Genomic DNA, 18,122 nt, shown 5'->3' with positions numbered 1-18,122 from the left:
GGGTGTGCAGCCCTGTTCTGTGTTGTAATGGCCCTTCCCCTTCTCCCAGTACAACCCAAAGGGGCACTGGTTTCACGTCTGATTTATTGGCGAATATACAGGGCTTGGCCCAGGACCGGCAGCCTGGCTACTCCCCTCCTGCTGCCGCCCAGTGGATAGGCCGGGAGGAGGTCTCTCTCTGGCATTTCTCGGAGGGGCTGGGCTCCCCCACCCCACTGTCCTTGCCATCTTCTAAGACTGCTGAGCTGAGCACCCCTCAGCTTCTCTTTCCCCCACCAAAGTTGTGCCAGTCCAGGTGAGGAGGCCACTGGGGCCAGACGCAGGCAGCTCTGAGCTGGGCTGGCCTGGGCGGGTCACGTCTGGAGTTCTCGCCTCTCACCCTGCCTGGTTCACCAGCACAGGACCAGCTCAAAGGCAGCAGCTTAGGCTTCTACAGCGATATGCCATGTCTCTCTAGTCCCAGGAAGCCATATCCTAGAGCCCCTGGGTTGGACAGTTCTGTGGAGTCGAGTGAAGGGACCCCAAGGTGTTCCAAGGTGGTGTCTCCACTGGCAACAAGCCTCTGTGAGGGACGCATCAGGGGCAGGGGCCGTGCTCCATCCTCTGCTGAGTGGAGGTGTTTGGCTCCGGGACAAGTTCATAGCCAGTGGTTCCCAGCTTGTGGTTGCTCCGTCTCTCCTTCGGGGCAAGGGCTGGCTGGGGGGCCCCTCGAGGCTCCAGGCTGGGCACTATGCCATGCTGCTGGTGGAGCAGGGGGTGCTCTGAGTGCTCCCAATGCTGTGGTTGGTACTGCTGCTCTCAGAGGAGGCTGGTGCAGCCACCGCCACCACGGGCTCCCGCTTGCTGGGGGCACCTGAGGGGCGTGGGCGGGGGTGGAGGTCAGGGCCCCAGTCAGGATTCCCCACTCCCTCCGAGGCTTCACTGGGCGTGCCCCGGGGCAGTGTGGAGGGGCTCTGTGTGTTCATTGTAGGGGTAGGGCGGAGGCTTGGGATACTCACGTGTGTGAGAGTAGATGTACCAGAGTGCTGCTGTGAGCAGGGCCCCAATGAGGAAGGCACCAAAGGTGATGCCCAGAACAGAGGGCAGGACGAGGCCTTTGCCTGTGTGACCAGAGGAGGGCCAATGGTAGTCAGTGTGCGCTGGCCTCAGGCCCGTCCTACCCTGTCCTGCTGGCCTGGGTCACAGCTATTATGCTAGTTTCAGTTCATCCAGTGACCCCTGACCTCTCCAAATGTAAATCTCTTCATCTAGGGCATGGGCTCAGTACAATACTAAGCCAAGGGCCCAGCTAGCCAGGCCTTTCGGGCCGCCCTTCCGTCTCCGAAGGCTAGCAGAGAAACATCTTTACAGATGGTATAACGGATGCAAAGAATGAAAGGGGCCAGCTCTGCCATGCTGTGTGACCTTATATCCTATATCCACCCTGTCCGCCCTTATCTCAACAGATTCAAGTGGGCCAGAGCATCTTTTTAAGACTAGTGCTGGTCCCGTTAGTCAAGGCATGTGAGGCCTGTACCATACCCAAGATGCCGTATGTTCCATCCAGGAGGCCGAGTCCGCCAGCAAGGCGTACCAGTTACTGAGGGGACAGAGATGAGGCCTGGGAGGGGCCTGCGGTCCGGAGGCCTGTCCCACGGCACTCAGCTGCGCTCCTCCTAAAGCCGTACCTTACTGCAGGCCCCGCTGGCTGCTAGCCTGAGAAACCCTCCTCGCCCCACAAGGCTGCCACCCCATCTCCCTACCAGTGGACCCCACTGTCCACTGTCCTATACTCACCAGACAGGTCAGGGCTGACGATGTTCAGGCGCATGGAGACCGTCTTGTAGACTTTCTGAGGAGGGAGGAGAGTGATAAGTGGCCCAGCCTTCAGCTGGCAGCACGTGGCTCTCCCTGGCTCTGCAGCTCTGAGCTGCCACCACTCCAAGCCTTGGCTGAGTCCTATGCCCACCACTTACTAGCTGGCAGCCTGGGGAGAAGTTTAGGAGGCATGTGCTGTGTCTGTGTGAACAGTCCCCAGCACTCCTCGAGGCCTCTGATGCCATGTGGTAAGTAGGCACTTAGCATCTGTTACCCTGGCGAGCCACAAGCCAGGTGAGCCCAGATGCTCAGGACCCGGAAGGTATAGCTCCTGGGACCCCAGCTTCAGGAGGTTTGGGATCCTGGACGTCTGTGTGCAGATTTTGATTGTGTCAGGATGGAGGGCCTGAGAACGGAGCTCACCGGACAGTAACACGCGGGTGCCGGCAAAGCATGATGTCAGGCTTTTCCATTATTCCCTAAGCTACCTGGTTTACTCAGTCACACTGGTGATTGCCACGTGGGTGAGTGGGTGGCATGGGAAAGAAGCGAGTGACTAGGTGGGCTGGTGGAAATACTGAATGATGGGCGCATAGGCCTTGTGGGGTAAATAGAAGGATAAAGTGGGCGGGTGGGTGGCTGGTGCAGGAGGGAAGGCAGGTAGATGCGGGATGGACAAGAAGGTAGATAGTGCGCGCATAAGTAGTAGGTAGAAGGGTGGGTGGGTGCATGGGCAGATAGACGGCTGAGCGGATAGGTACATGGATTGGTGGGTAGGCAGATAAATGGTATGTTTGGATAGGTGAGCAGATGGTTATGTGGGTGGGCGGAGTCCTTGACTAGGTAGGTAGATTGGTGGGTATGCGGATGGATGGTTGGGCTCCCGGTGGGCGGGTGGTTAAATATTTCAGAGGGTAAATGGATAGGGGGAGAGTTGCCGCTGTGTGTGTATCCAAATGCCACAGTTTCAGCGAAGCTGTAGGTAGCAGTGAGTGAGCCCTGACAGCCAGGCCGGCAAGCCCCACACCGGACTCTTGCTCTGCTGGCAGCCAGCTGCACTGTCATTCCTTACCTTCAAACCCCAGACCCCATAAGCCACCCTGAAGCTAGACCTGGGCCACGCCCACTCACCTGGGACAAGGCGCTAGTGTGCAGGGCTAGGTTGCAGCTGAGGGTGCCAGCTGTGGGCGTGGGCACCATGTAGACACGGAGGAGGAAGCTGAAGCGTGGGTCACCTTCAGGGCTTGGGGACAGCAAGCTCACACAGCTGCCCTTGGCTGCTCGGCTCTGGATGAGCTCCACCGTGTCCCCTTCAGGCCCCAGGTCCAGCTGGCAGCTGTCTAGCTGGACTGTGACCTCAGAGGTCGATGGAGACGTGCGCACCTGCACAGAGAGGGGTGAGCCATGTGCAGACACTCTCGACTCTTCACCGGTGCCCCTTTGATAGCTAGAGGGGAGTCCCCACCCTCTGAATAAAAGAGAAGAAGGAGCCCCGCAGAGCAAAAAGGAAGGACAGAGCCACATTCCTATTTGCAGTTCCTCTTCCATCTGCCACACACACCCAGGCTGGACGGTGAAGTCTCGTGTTCTCTCTAAGCGGGGACCCCAGTACCTGCACGAAGCCTTGCTGGCCCAGCTCCAGGGTGCTGGCTGCCTGGAGGAAGTGTGGGCTGAGGTAGAGGCCCAGCTCAAAGGAGAAGCTGTCGGTGTCAATGCACTGCACCTTTTTCTGTGGGCGGGCAGGTGGGGGGCAGTCAGCTTGGACGGGGTGGCAGTAGGCATCGCCTGACCCCATCCTCACCTTTTAAGTGAACTCGTATTTATGAAGAACTCACTTGGGAGTGGGCTAGGGAGAAGACACCTCTCAGTGACTGCTCCTAGGACCGCTATGGGGGGAGGTCTTATGCCACCGTTTACAGCCTATGACCGCTGAGCCCAAGGAGGGTTAAATGATTTGCCCAAGGTCACAGAGCCACCGTGTGACTTAAGAGGCTGAAATCGGAACTCTCAGCAGCACTGCTGCCACTGTACAGAACAGGAGGCTGACGCACACTGGAAACGCGGGGTTGTTAAGATTTGGGCCTCCCTTTCCTGGGGCCTCCTCCCCGGGAGGCCAGATAGGGGCCCCACCCCTGCAGCACACCCCGAACCGGTTAGCATCTCACCCGAAGCGGTGGTGAGCCTGACGGGAAATTGATGATCACCTGCAAAGACAGAGCCGGGAAGCTGGTCAGGGCCGGAAAGGCCCCAGAAGACACCTTACTTCCCAGACGCATGTTATGGATGGGAAGGCTCAGCTAAGCCGTGCCTACACCTTGGCTCCCACCCCGCGCTACTCCCTGCTGCCCCAAATATCCCTCAGCCCCTAGGATCAGCAAAGTGCCTGGAGGGACACCCATCTCTGCCGCTCTTGGCCGCTTCCTGGCCCCAGGCCTCACCTCATTGCTGATCACATGTGCTGACACTTTCATGCCACAGCTGGAGTAGGTGCTACGCAGGACGAGCTGGCCGTCACTGTCTTCAGCCTGGCAGTGGGGGTCCCAGAAAGCCAGGCCTGTGATGGTACACTGCAAAGTCTGCTCAGGGGAGAAGGGCACCGTCAGGAGGCCCTGCACTTCCCCGGGCCTCACTGTCCCCACCAAAACACTGTAAGGCCTGCCCCTGGGCCCGGCGACACAGCTCAGCGGTTAGGAGGCTGTTCTTGCAGAGGACCCGAGTTCAGGCCCCAGCGCCCTAACCCATGTCAGAGTGCTCACAACCAACTGGAACTCCAGCTCTGACACATGACTCTGGCCTCCACGGACGCTAGTACCCATGTGCATATACCCACCCTACACATAAGTTTAAGATGAGCAAAGAACATCTTTATTTAAGTGTGTCTGAGCGGACATGGATGATTTACCAAAGCTCAAATAGACACTTCAGAAAAGCCAGGGGGGGGAAATGTACTTATTGGAGGATGGACAACCAAAATGTCATCATCTTCTTCTTCTTTTTATTAATTATTAATTTTATTTTGTGTACATTGATGTTTTGCCTGAATGTGTGATAGGGTCGGATCCCCTGGAACAGGAGTTACAGACAGTTGTGAGCTGCCATGTGGGTGCTGGGAATTGAACCTGGGTCGTCTGGAAGAGCAGCCAGTGCTCTTAACCACTGAGCCATCTCTCCAGCCCCTAGAATGTCTTCTTTATTTTTTTCCATTGCTACATTGCTGGGAATTGAACCTAGGTGTGTGTGTGTGTGTGTGTGTGTGTGTGTGTGTGTGTGTGTGTTTGTGTGTGGTATTTTGCCTGTGTGTCGATGCACCACATACATGTAGTGCCTCTAGAAGCCAGCAGAGGGCATTAGACTCTGTGGAACTAGAGTTATAGCCGGTTGCGGGCCACTGTATGGGAATCAAACTCAGGCCTCCTGGAAGAACAGCAAGTGCATTTAACTGCTGAGCCATCTCTCCAACCTCGGCTGGACAGTAGTGTCACACACTTTTAATCCCAGCACTTAGAAGGCAGAGGCAGGTGGGACTCTGAGTTCAAGGCCAGCCTGATCTACAGAGGGAGTCCCAGCACAGATGGCAGCTCACAACTGTCTGTAACTCTGGTTCAGAGGCTCCGATGGCCTCATGTGGCCTCCATGGAATTGAACACATGTGCTGCACGACTTTCATGCAGGGGAAACACCCATACACATTTTTAAAATATTAAAAAAAAATTTTTTTAATTAAAAGAAGATGGGTATGGTGGTGTATGCCTTTAATCCTAGATGACAGAGGCAGGAAGATTGCTATTGAGCTCAAGACCAGTCTGGTCCACATAGGAAATTCCACACTAGCACGGTACGTAGCTGGGCTCTGACTTCCCTTCCTCCCCTGACCAAAAAAAAAAAGTTAGACCAATTGTCGTGGGGCCGGGGACATAGCTTGGCAGTACAGCACAAATTCGAGACAGGGGTCTACATAGTGAGTTCCTGGACTTGAACTCACAGAGGTCTGCTGGCCTCTGCCTCTCAAGCGCTGGGATTAAATGCCTGTGCTACCTACCATGCCTGGCAAGACAGGGAGGGTTTCCTGCTGAACCTGGAGCTCACCGATTGGCTAGCCTGGCTGGCCAGAGAGGCCCAGGGGCCCTCCTTTCTCTGCCTCCCAGTGCTGGGATCCCAATCCAGGTCCTCAGTTTATACAACAAATACTTCACACACTGATCATATCCTCGGCCCCATACACCGGTTTATTGTATTTACCGATCAGGCAAAGACCACATGGCACAAGTTTCTGTGACCCCCCTGGCTTAACCAGCACGAAGATTGACAATAATGACTAAGCCAGGTAGGCTTTAGTCCCAACCCTCAGGAGGGCAGAGGCAGGTGGATCTCTGTGTGTTCAAGGCCAGCCTGGGCTACAGAGTGAGTTTCAGACAGCCAGAGCTACACAGAGAGACCTGTCTTGAAAAAAACCAACCAACCGACCAACCAACCAACCAACCAACTAACCAAATAAACAAGATAATCATGACTACTTAATACTGGTATTATTATTACTGGTGCTTTGAGAGTGGGGGGTCATGTCTTCTAAGCTATCCTCAAACTGCCTATGTAGCTGAGGATGATCCTATTTTCCCATCTCAACCTTCTACGTAGCCTAGTCCAGCCTGGAATTCACCATCCTCCTGGCTCAGCCTCCCGGGCTCTGGGAATCCATGAGCATGGCTGCATTCAAACTGCGTCTCAAAGTGAGGAAACGGAGGCTTGAAGGGGGTGGTGACTGGCCCGACTGCCTGGGCTAGGCCCCTGAGATTCTGGGCTGGAGACCAGCTACCCACGCCATTCCAAGAAGGAGGGGCGGGGCTTCACTCACCTGCACGTGTTTCTTATTGAGCGTCAGAGTCATGATGTCATTGCCGCACTTGGGCTGGATGAGGGACATGAGTAGCCCAGGGCTGCACCTGTCCTTGGGAGGTGTGGTCAGAACTGGTGCGGGCGAGGTCTGGGGCACACCACCTGTGGGGGAGACGGACCGACAGTCTCACAGGCTGACTTCTCAGTGTCCTCAAGAGGCCGGTAAGGTTCTGAGAAACCGGCTAAGCTCAAAGAACAGTGCGGCAAGCATCCGAGGGGAGCAACAGAACAGAGGACAGGGGGCGCAGGGCTGGGGCTCACCGCAGCTAGAGGCCCTCAGTGAGACGCCACTGGCCATAGACGTCACCTCCACAAAGGAGGCCACAGTGCTGGCGTTGAGCTTGCGGGCCTCTCCTATCAGGCCTTGGGGTGTGTCTGGGAGCAGAAAGCCTTTGATGTTCTTTTCTGGAAAGATCTTAATGGAGTATTCACCTGTAGTCTGAAGGCAGAAAAAAGAGGGAGAGAGAGAGCAGGAGTCATCAGCTATGGTGACTCCTGCCCTTGGCCCCTGCCTTGCTGCCTTCCCCCTCCTCCCCTTCATTTCCCTTTGTCCTCTAACCCAGCTCAGAGTTCATATCTCCAGGGATCTTCCTTGACCCAGAAGGCTAAGTTAAGGGACTCCCTGGTCCATCAGGAAAAGCTTCCCGGTGGAAGTGGCCTCTCTGAGTTAACAAGAAAAACAGGTAGTAGACAGAGGCAGAAAGTCGGGGCGGAATAGCCAGCGTGCAAGGTCTCAGGCTGGGGTTGTTGTGCAAGGCTCACCCAGATCTGCATGTTGTGGTTGGTATCGATGAGCCAGGAGACGTACTGAGGACCCTGCAGGATGAGAACGGCGTCGGGATCGCCGGACGTACAGCTCAGTTCCACCTTTACGGTCACTGTCCGGGGCCTGCAGCAGGCAAAGGACTGGGTCAGGGCAGCTAGGTTGTAGGCTTGGGTATGGGGACAGGCTTGGTGTTGTTAGTCTGAATGAGATGTCATCTATAAGTCCTGAGCACTGGATACTTGATCCCATCGATGATATTGTTTGGGAAGGCTTTGGAGGTGGGCCTCGCTGGAGGGTGGGGGGCACGAGGGATGGGCTTTGTGTGTGCTCTCTGCCTCTTGTTTACAGTTCAGGAGGTTCAGGATGTGAGTTCTCAGCTGCTGCTGCCCGCCGTGCCCCAGGAGGCCCGCTCCATCACCTGGTCCCAGAACCTGGCAGGATGCGCAGGATATATGCCTCCTTGTGGCCGGTCACACCTTCCAAGCGGCAGCCTTGGACTGGGGTCGGGGTTCGTGGTTGCCAGTCAAGTGTGACGCCCATGTCCCGGTGAGCTTCTGCTAGGCAGAAGGGCGCTGCCTCAGGGGCTGTGGAGACAAGCATATCAGAGAGGCCCATTCCACCTTCAGCCAAAGGTAGTGGGGGGGCATTGAGGAGAGAGCCCCACAGGTGGGGGGTGAGGGAGGACTTAGCAGCTGAGCTTTGTTTCCTTGTGTGTCAAGGAACATAACATAGTGAGCACACGGCACATGTCAAGGGGGTAGCCCCCCGCCCCCTCCCAGCACATCGGCACATGCCAGCTGTCTTCCTTAATTGCTCCCCGTATTAGTTTTTTGAGTCACGGTCTCTCACTGAACCTGATCACAGATTTGGTTAGACTGGTTGACCAGCAAGCTGCATGGATCCTCCTGTCTCCGTTTCCTCAGATTGGGGATGACATGTGTGTATTCACCATGACAGCTTTTCACCTGGGATCTGGGGGGGGGCTCCCAATTTAGGTGCTCATGTGGTAATAGTTACCCACTGAGCTCTCTCCCCAGCACTTCCCCTTTAAAGTCAAGGTCTTATGTGGCAAAGGCTAGCCTTGAACTTGCTATGTCAAAGAGATTGACCACGAATTCCTTATTCTCCTGCCTCCGCCTCCCTGATCACGGGTCTGGGCCACCAAGCTCAGTTTATGTGTTGTTGGAGATGGAATTCAGGGCTCAGTGCTATGGAAACACTCCAAGTGGGCCCCAGCCCCAGCTGAAAACCTGGCATTTCTCATCAAATATTTGCAGTCACTAACTACAAAGAGGACCATCCAGCCGTGTGTGGCTTTGGGCCAATCACATGCCACTGTGGGCTAGTAGTCCCCCAGTCTGGCGTTTGCTCAGTCTCCTCTGCAATTGAAGCTGAACCAGCTGAGGAAGCTGACCTTGGCCCAGCCGGAGGACGATACTTTGGGGGTCGTCCAGTGCTGCCATGGAGGTGATGGCGCTCTTTGTGGCTGCCCAGTCAAGGATCTGTTCCTTGGAGGTGAGGGACGGCAATGGTGTGATGCTGGCCCTCGGCTGCTCTTGGAAGAAGACCAGGCTGGAGTTCTGTGGAGACAGAGTGCTGAGTCATTTCCTACCAGGCAGATCAGGAACCAGTTTGGGGAGTCAGCTCGGTTGGTTGGGAGAAAAGAGGTGAGGGCCGAGCATAGGAGGGCTTGAAAGTTGTCGGTCAGCCCAGAGGTCCCAAGAACATCTTTCTAGCATAGCGATACCGGCTCCATCTCCCTTCTGCATGAGTGCTATACAGAGGCACAGGTTTGTCCATCTGTCCCAGCTCTGCCCTCGCCACGAAACACTCATTCAAGTCTTATATAATGGTGCCATTGCAGCTGCTGTCTGTACCCCTCTATTTGGGGGTATGTGAGGGAAGGCTTGGTGCCCGTCCCCACACAGCACTCAGCACATTGCGAGCACCGAGTTTTTGCTCACTGGGGAGCTGGCATACCTGCTTCATCCCAGCACTGCCACATGGTAGGTACTCCCGGTGATGGTGAAGGGGGAAATGGAAGGGGAAGAGAAGAAAGGTATGAAAAATAACAAATGAACGAAAGACAGACGGGGTGGGGGTGCCTACCCTGGGAATCTGACCATTCAGAAAAACATCATTATTTGAAGCAATAGAAGGCAGAGGACGTTATTTAGTAAATAATTAAAAAAAAAAAAAAGGCTGGAGGAGGGCATGGTGGCACATACCATTTAATCCCAGCACCCGGGAGGCAGAGGCAGGCAGATCTCTGTGAGTTCTAGGATAGCTAGGGCTACACAAAGAAACCCTGTCTTGTAAAACAAAACAAAAAAGCAAGAATGGAAAGATGGTTCAGTGACTAAGAGCCTTGACTGTTCTTTTAGAGGCCCCGGGTTCAAGTCCCAGCACCTACAAGGTGGCTCACAACCATCTGTAACTACAGCCCTGGGGGAATCCAACAGTTTTCTGACCTCCTCATGCACAAGGCACATGTGTGCTACAGACACACAGGCAGACAAAATGCCCAAATGCATAAATTTAAATCAAGTTTAATTTAAGAAACAAAACCCAAGACTATTCTCCTGGGTGGCTGGAGACAGGGAATCTGGGTAGATTCAAACCCTCACTGCCTCCCTTAGAATCCCTTGGGCTCTGTTGGGCTAAGAAAAGAAATGAAGAAGACGTCCTGGAGGAGGTAGTCCAGAGAGAAGGGTTTAGAGGAAGCAGCTAGGGCCACTGACCCCGAGTTCCTTCAGCCGAAGGAGCAGCAGCAGAAGGAGTTCAGGTTAGACATTAAGGAGGACTGTGTGGCAGTGAGAGGAGGTATTACGGAGCCCACTGCCTGCTATGCAGGCATTAACCTCAATAAAATGGTTTCAGCAACGACTACAGAGCATGACGGTTGTCAGTCTCCTGGCTTCCTGCCTGACACTACGGCTCTGTGAGTGGTGATCTCCACACAGAAGATTCAAGGCTTGCCCCTCTCAGTGATAAGGAGAAGGGCACTGGGAAGGGAAGCTGGACCCTTGCAGTTGGACTTGGAGGGATGGTGCCTCCACCATGCTGGTCTATGTGTCCATCTGTGAGAGGGTCACCTCTGCCTCATTTTGGCCTAACTTTTGGTCCTGTCCCTACCCCCTCTGCCTTTACGGTGTCCTGAATTTCTGCATCCACCCACCTCCCGGTCCAGAGTCCTGTTACAGGTCCTATTCATCCCTGGGTGCTCTACATCAGGGCTGTGAAACTCAAGGTCTGGCGGCCTTTTGAATCACAGCCACCTGGACATCAGGCTCTGGCTCGCAGAGAGGGACACCAGGCAGGGGCTTCCCACAGCTGGGTCGGAGTTAGGGGTCACACACTCACGTAGGCCAAGTGCAATGGGATTTCCGGGGCTTGGAACTTCACGAAGACGTTTTCGTTCGAAACAAGGACCAGGAACACCTCTCGGGTCTCGGTGCCATTGTGCTTGGATGCCTCCAGAGTCAGTTCCAGCTGTGACAATGCCTGGGGAAGAGTCAGGGATGTGGGATTATCAGTCAACTCTGCAAGGGTTGGGGCGGGAATGATTGATGTACGGTCGTGGGTCATTCCACTGGCCCTCCTCGGCTTGACCTACCCTCGGCAGCTACCGTGTGCAAAGTAGCTCCTGAACTCTCACATGCCTAGAAAACATAACAGGGCTCAGCAAGCACTGCCACCAAGCCTGACAAGCTGAGTTCAATCCCCGGAACCCACCTGGTGGAAGGAAAGTCCTGACTCCTGTGAACTGTCCACCGCCCTCCAGCACGTGCAAGCGTGTGCCACACACAGTAAGCAAATAAGGACAAATTAAACAAGAAGAAAAAAAATGAGTAAGTTAAAAAAGAAAGAAGCCATATTGAATGAATGAATGAATGAATGAACGAATAAATGAATGAGATTGGTCCCACCCAACCCAAAAAAGAGAAAAAACTAACGAAGGTGTGTCTGCACTGCATGCAACATTCAGGATTGCAGGACTGATCCTTCCTTTCTGCCAACACCTCCGTCTCCTGACAGGGTCTTGCTTTGTGCCCGGGCCGGCCTCGAACTCTTTACTCTTCCTACCTATCTCAGTCTCCCCAGGGCTGAAGTCTCAGGTGCATTCCATCACAGCCAATCAGGATGATTTCTATTGAGCGCCCGCTGTAAACTGGGCCTGTAAGTATCTAAAGAATGCCCTATACACGGAAGTCTGATTCCTCTCACCGTCCTCCCTCCTTCTCTAGCTGTCCCTGGGAGGCCACTCTGACGCCAACTCACATGAGGCCTCCACAATTGTCCCTAGAGCTGGGGACGCAGCTCGGTGGCAGAGGGTGTGCTCAGGCCCTAGTTCCACCCGCATTTACACATGAGCCTCACGTAAAACATCCTAAGAGGCAGGTGCCATTAAAACTCTCACAGATTAGGAAACTGAGTCACAGAGAGGTGAGGTCACTTTCCCTCGATCACGTGGAAGGCTGGGAATGTCACACTTCTCTGTCAAGAAGAGTGAGAAGAAAGAAAAACCAGATCAGAACTATTCGGAGAGGTTTCTGAGCCCGTGGGCTGGGCGGGAGTGGGGAGTGAACAGGAGAGGAGGGCGCCTGGCCCGGCTCAGTGCCTTAGAAGCCTTGAGGTGCCTCAGAGAACAAAGACAAATGGAAATCTTTCCAGACAGTCTCTGGCGGTTCCTGCCGGCAACGCGCAGCCGGACAGCTGTTTCCAAAGCCTCTCCTCCATTTGAAAGCAGAGCACTGGTTTACACAGAGACACCAGTGGAAAGTTTTAGGGTCTGGCTTCTAATCGTCTCCCTGTCGTTTCCAGACTGATGTCACGAAGCCAGAGACAAGCGTTTCAGCCCCTGGAAAAATCTGCTCAGAAATATTTCCGCTGCTCAGTAATGACCCTGTTAATCACTCTTTGTGCTCAGGCTTACTCCTTAAAACAACAAGAGGAAAGAGCAAATAATATCACTTTGTTTTCAACGTGTGACGAATGGCTTTTGTCATGTCAGTGTTCTCTTTTGGTTACTATCCTTATTTTAATTATCGTTGAGTATCATTAGTACTTTGTTTTATGTGTATGTGTTTTGCCTGTATGCATGTTTGTGGATCATGAGCGTGCCTAGTGCCGGTGGAGGACAAAAGAGGGCATCAGATTCCCCAGAACTGGAATTATGGGCAGTCACGACCTAGGAATTGAACCTGGGTCCTCCAGAAGAGAAGCTGGTGCCCGGAACCACTGAGCCACCTCCCCAGCCCCTTTATTTCAGTTCTTATTGCTGTGTGTGCGGTGTGTGCATATGCATGGACTCACTTGCCTGTGTGTGCACACGTGGAGGCCACGGTGCCATTCTGGGTATGTTTCTCTGCCATGTTCTGCTTCTGTTTTAGCGTGAGGGTCTCTCACTAACCCTGGCACTTGCAATTTTGGCTAGACCAGAAACTCAGCTGTCTCCTCCTCCCCAGCGCTGGGATTACAGGGGACAGAGCTGTGTCCACGCCCAGCTTTTACCTGGGTGTGGGGTCCTCACACTTGCACAGCACTGAGCTGTTGCCTCAGCCCTAGGCTATTTTTTTTCTTTCTTTCCTTCTTTATTTTTTAAAAATATTTTATTTATTATGTATACAACGTTCCATCTGCAGGCCGGAAGAAGACACTAGGTCTTATTATAGATGGTTGTGAGCCATCAGGTGGTTGCTGGGAATTGAACTCAGGACCTCTGGAAGAGCAGCCAGTGCTCTTCACCTCTGAGCCATCTCCCCAGCCCCCTTCTTTGTTTTGTTTAACTTGTGTGGGAGCAGGCTTGCACATTCGTGGGTGTGCGTGCACATGTGAAGGTCAGAGGACACCTTTACGGAGTCAGTTCTCTCCTTCCACTAGGTGGACTTAGGGCTCAAACTCAGGTCATCAGGCCTGGTGGCAAGAGCCTCTGTCCACTAAGTCATCTTGAGAGCCCCTAGGTCATTATTCTCAAATAAGTATTCTCACAGTAACTTATTGTATAATGAAAAGATGCATTTCAAATGTGTGGAAATAATAATAACAGACAAACAAATAAATAAATTGCGATGTTAGGGAGCAAACTCAGTCTCGTGCGTGCTTGGCAAACATTCTACCGTTCAGCTGACTCTCCAGCCAACATTAATGTTTGCTAATAAGTTTTGAATTTGATTCCATAAGTCTCTTATTTTATTAATCACGTGCCACCGGATATGGTGGCACATGTCTTTAATCCCAGCACTCGGGGAGGCAGAGGCAGGAGGATCGCTGTGAGTTTGAGGCCAGGCTGGTCTACAAAGTCAAGTCCAGGACATCCAAGGGCTACACAGAGAAACCCTATCTCAAAAAACAAAACAAAACAACAACAAAAAATTATGCATTTCAAGCTGGATGTGGTACTATGTCCAGCCAGCACTCAGGAGGCTGAGATAGGCAGCTCTCTGTGAGTTCGGGCCAGCCTGGTGTACATAGTGAGTTTTAGGACAGCCAAGGCTACATAGTAAGACCCTATCTCAAAAAAAAAGAAAAAAAGAGACTTTCTTTCTCTCTCTATGCACGTGAGCACGTGTGCACACACACACAATATTTCAACCAGTAAAATCAAATGCTGGAGGCTGGAAAGATGGCTTGGCACTTAAGAGTTCTTATGGCTATTCCCGAGAACCTGAGTTCGATTCCCAGGACCTACATCAGGCAGCTTACAACTGCCTAACTCCATCCACTTCCAGGGAATCTGATACCTGTGGCCTCCGTGGGTACCTGAACTCATGTGTACATGTCCACACACAGAGATATACATAACATATACGTGTGTATATACAATATATATACATAATATATGTGGATTTTACCTCAGCAAGGCAGTCATGTGCTGGGGTGTGTTGCTATTCAATGGAATTCATGCTGCACTCTGTACTGGGCACACAGCGTATGCAGGCTGACCAAAGCAGGTACAGGGAATCCCCAGCTCACAGATGTGGAAATGGAGGCCCTAGGATGGAAGTTGTCCAGAGAGAGAGTCCGGAGTCGATAGCCCAGGGCACACGAGCTTAGGCTTTAGCGGAGTCCACAGCACCTGACCACCCAGCAGTCTGTCTCCCTGTAACCCAGACTGCCACCAGCTCCACCCATGCTTCTCTGGAGAGAAGGCTGCAACACCCCCACATAGCAAACAGGCAGGCTCAGCAGTTTGGCAGACGGTACCCAGAGACAGAAGCAGACAAGGAGGTGATGCCACACCATCCTGGGAGGGTGCCTGTGGCTGCAGCAGCTGGAACTGTGAGCAGGAGGTAAGTGCCTTGAAGCTACCTGACCATTCCTCCTCTCCCTTGGTGCCTCCCTTTCCTCATCTGTGAAATGGGAGCAGGAAAGGGGTGGAAGCCAAGATCAGGAGAGTCTATGCGTAGAGGAAGTGACGAAAAGAAAGCAGAGGTCAGAGCACGGTCATGTTACAGGGGACCACAGGGCAGAAGGCTAGGACTTCAGGACGCCTGTGACCAGTTTCAGCAATTCCTCCAGAATCGAGGGAGAGAAGAGAAACTGAGGCCCAAAGCAGGGCAGTCACCAGCCAGGGTCCCCAAGTGAGCAGTGAGGGAACACGGGAAGGCTGAAAAGCAGGGCTCCCGGGGGCTCTGTGCGATCAGATCTAGCTGATGACTACCAGTTACCAGAAAAACTCAGCCAGGGTTTCCACAGTAAACACTTCCCCTCCAACCTGACTCAGCCTGGTGGCCGGTTGCACGCATGCTCATTTCTCTCTTTCCTCCCCTGAGAGGCAAAGAAAGGGGCCTGCCTGCCCGCAGCCTGGGCTTCCCATCTTCAGGATGGGTTCCTGGGTATCTCGAGGCTCAGCCAGGATGACGTATGTGCCAGTTCATTGCCCCCGGGCCTGCCAGCAGAGGCCTGCCCGATTCCCTCCCTGAGTGGGTGGGTGGGAAACTAGTTGCTATTTTTGTACCATCTGTGGCTCAGATGCCATTGTTAGCCCAGTGGTTGGTGTCGGGAAAGGGGGATTTCGGTGAAGAGGCCCTGGGTATTAGTAGCCACTTATAGAAAACCGTTTCCAGCAATTCTTCTAGGAGTGGAGCCTTGGGGCTGCCTGCAGCCCCCACCCTCCCAGGGCCAGCCCAGAGGAGGCCTGGGCCCGCCTCAGCAGACTCAGACAAGTGCACACAGGAAGAGTGGCAGGGGAAAGAGTTCACAGCCAGACCAACCTGAGTTCAAACATGGCTCTGTGACTCTGGACGGACAGTCTTCCTCTCTGGGCCTCGGTTCCCCTGATCAGGAGCATGAGCTGGACAACACACCTGCTCCTGGACCTGTGAGGATGCAGGGATCCGACCTCACAGCTGGTTGTGCAGGGGCCCAGCTCAGCCCCTCTGGATCCATTGGCAGATTCTACTAACCCAGATGGGACTCTTTATTTTTATTTTAAGAGATGGGGCCTTGCCCCGAACTCAAGTGATTCTCCTGCCTCAGCTTCCTAAGGAAGTGGGAAGCAGATATGTGACACTATAGTTGGCCCTGTATGTTTGTTTGTTTATTATAGCTTTTTGAGGCAGGGTTTCTCTGTGTAGCCCTAAAGGCTTACACCACCTCATTTTGAGACAGGATTTCATTGTCTGCAGGTCTGGCCTTGAACTTAACATCCTCTTGCCTCCATCTTTGAGTACTGGGGTCACAGGTGTATGTCATCATGACAGCCTCCTGAATGAAATATTTTCAAGTAGTGGGGGAAGGGGTGCCAGAAGGAATCAGATCCCCTGGAGCTGGAGTCCTAAGTGGTTGCAAGTCACACATAACATGGGTGCTGGGAATCAAACTGGGAACCTTTCAAAAAACTGGAAATGCTGATTTTTTTTTCTTTTCTTTTTTGAAACAGGGTCTCACTGTGTAGCCTTGACTGGCCAGGCTAGCCTTGAACTTGATCCACCTGCCTCTGCCTCTCAAGTACTGGGCTTCAACCTTGTCCAACTTTTTGTTTTGTTTTGAGACAGGGTTTGGCCTGGAACTCACTGTATAGACCTGGCTGGCCTCAAGTTTCTGCCTCCCAAGTGCTGGGACTGAAGAGATGTACCACCGTGTCCGGTCTAAAAATATTTTCAAGGTATTGTGTTTGAGCTAGGTACAGTGGCACACGCCTGTAAGCCTGGCACTTGGAGACCCAAGAACCACTGCAGGGTCAATGACACAGACTAACAGATGGGGTGAAAAAATGAGAACTAGCTGTATGCTGTCTCCAGAAGAGATACCCAAAACTTCATACCAAAGCATGGACAACAAACTACCAAGGAAATGGAAGCCTTTATCCTTACACTAGACAGAGACAAAACTAGTTAGAAGAGATAAAAAGAGACATGACATTTGTTGTTGTTGTTTGTCTGTCCATTTGTTTTACAGACAGAGTCTCACTATGTAGCTCTGGCTGTCCTGGAACTCGCTGAAGACCAGGCTGGCCTTGACTCACAGAGATCCACCTGCTTTTGCCTCCCGAGCATGGTGGGATTAAAGACGTGGACCACTATACCAGGCTGGGACATGATATATAAAAGAAACAATTAAAGAAGACATAACAATTGTAAACCTCTACGCACCAAATGCTGGAGCCTCTAATTGCATAAAACAAATACTCAGGACCAACAAGGTCCTGATACAATAATAGCAGGAGACTTCCATACTCCGCTCTTGTTCTCTGCAGGTCTTCTGAACTAAGAGCTAGTGAAGAAACCCTGGGGCTAAGTCCAGTATGGATGGATGAACTGGACCTAACAGATATGGACAGACTGTTCCATTCAACGGGGAGAGAAAACATTTTCCTCAGCGTCGTTTCTCAGAAACTTCTCCAAGGCTGGCCTTAGGGCACAAGTCAAGACTCAAGACTCAACAAATATAAAAGCCAACAATCAAATAAATAAACAAACAAGGAATGAGAGAGAGATAATCCTGGGTCCTACTGAGCCGTAATGCTAGAGACTAGAAATCAACTGCTGAAACAATTTATGTTTAGGATAATTGTAAAAAGGGGCTTGCTCTTTCCTGTGTGGGTGTCTGGCTTGTTCTGTTTTGCAGGGTTATTGGTCTTTCTTTTCTTGCCGCCATACAAGTTTGAGGGCTTGCCGAGCTGCTGTGCTGGAGACTAGTTTCTTTCCCAGGCTGGTGTGTTTTGTCAGGCTATCTTTCATCTGCTTCCCTGTAAAGTGTTCCACTGAGAACTGTCTGGTGGGCTGGCTTAGTTATCATGAGTTGCTGTCATCTGTGTCTGTCTTGGAAGATCTTGGAAGGGTAGAGTGTTCTGGTTTCACATCTGTTTTATTTCAGGACTTAATCTATTGCATTCCATTTTCTTCTGACTTTATGGTCCCTTTGTTTTCTACTGCCCTTCCGCCCCTCTGTCCATTTGTCCATCTATCCAACAAGTATCTGCTCTCAGGCTGACTTAACGCCGAAGCCGGGGATATGATGACAGTCCCTGCCAGCCACCTGACCTAGCTACACCTGCTCAGTATCTGAAGGGCCTGGGGCAAGGGCACAAAGGGATCCCCAGTGCCAGGGCCCTCAGTCCCTTCACCCTGCTTCTGATAGCAGAGTGAGGGTGCCCGTGTGTCCAGATGGGGGAAGCCTCAACTCTGTCATGCCTCCTCCAGACCCAGCTCTGCCTCTCTTC

The 18,122-nt window shown here is 52.7% G+C and overlaps 1 protein-coding gene across 1 annotated transcript in view; it reads right to left on the bottom strand.

The window, feature by feature from the left end:
* Positions 1 to 66: 66 nt before the first annotated feature.
* The window catches only part of Eng (endoglin), a 33,869-nt gene continuing 15,813 nt past the window's right edge, over positions 67 to 18,122 (bottom strand). The window contains exons 3-15 of the mRNA XM_021660475.2: positions 10,820 to 10,960; positions 8,871 to 9,036; positions 7,875 to 8,040; positions 7,453 to 7,579; positions 6,952 to 7,129; positions 6,650 to 6,792; positions 4,236 to 4,373; positions 3,963 to 4,001; positions 3,410 to 3,526; positions 2,929 to 3,180; positions 1,777 to 1,831; positions 999 to 1,100; positions 67 to 853 (exon numbers count right to left, since the gene is read on the bottom strand). Coding sequence (XP_021516150.1) covers positions 729 to 853; positions 999 to 1,100; positions 1,777 to 1,831; positions 2,929 to 3,180; positions 3,410 to 3,526; positions 3,963 to 4,001; positions 4,236 to 4,373; positions 6,650 to 6,792; positions 6,952 to 7,129; positions 7,453 to 7,579; positions 7,875 to 8,040; positions 8,871 to 9,036; positions 10,820 to 10,960 — 1,749 coding nt within the window. The 3' untranslated portion in view covers positions 67 to 728. The remainder of the gene's footprint in view (positions 854 to 998; positions 1,101 to 1,776; positions 1,832 to 2,928; positions 3,181 to 3,409; positions 3,527 to 3,962; positions 4,002 to 4,235; positions 4,374 to 6,649; positions 6,793 to 6,951; positions 7,130 to 7,452; positions 7,580 to 7,874; positions 8,041 to 8,870; positions 9,037 to 10,819; positions 10,961 to 18,122) is intronic.

This window comes from Meriones unguiculatus, chromosome 8 (genome assembly GCF_030254825.1).
Source record: "Meriones unguiculatus strain TT.TT164.6M chromosome 8, Bangor_MerUng_6.1, whole genome shotgun sequence".
NCBI lineage: Eukaryota > Metazoa > Chordata > Mammalia > Rodentia > Muridae > Meriones > Meriones unguiculatus.
Note: the sequence above shows the minus strand (reverse complement) of the source record. Positions and strands in the feature narration are given on the sequence as shown.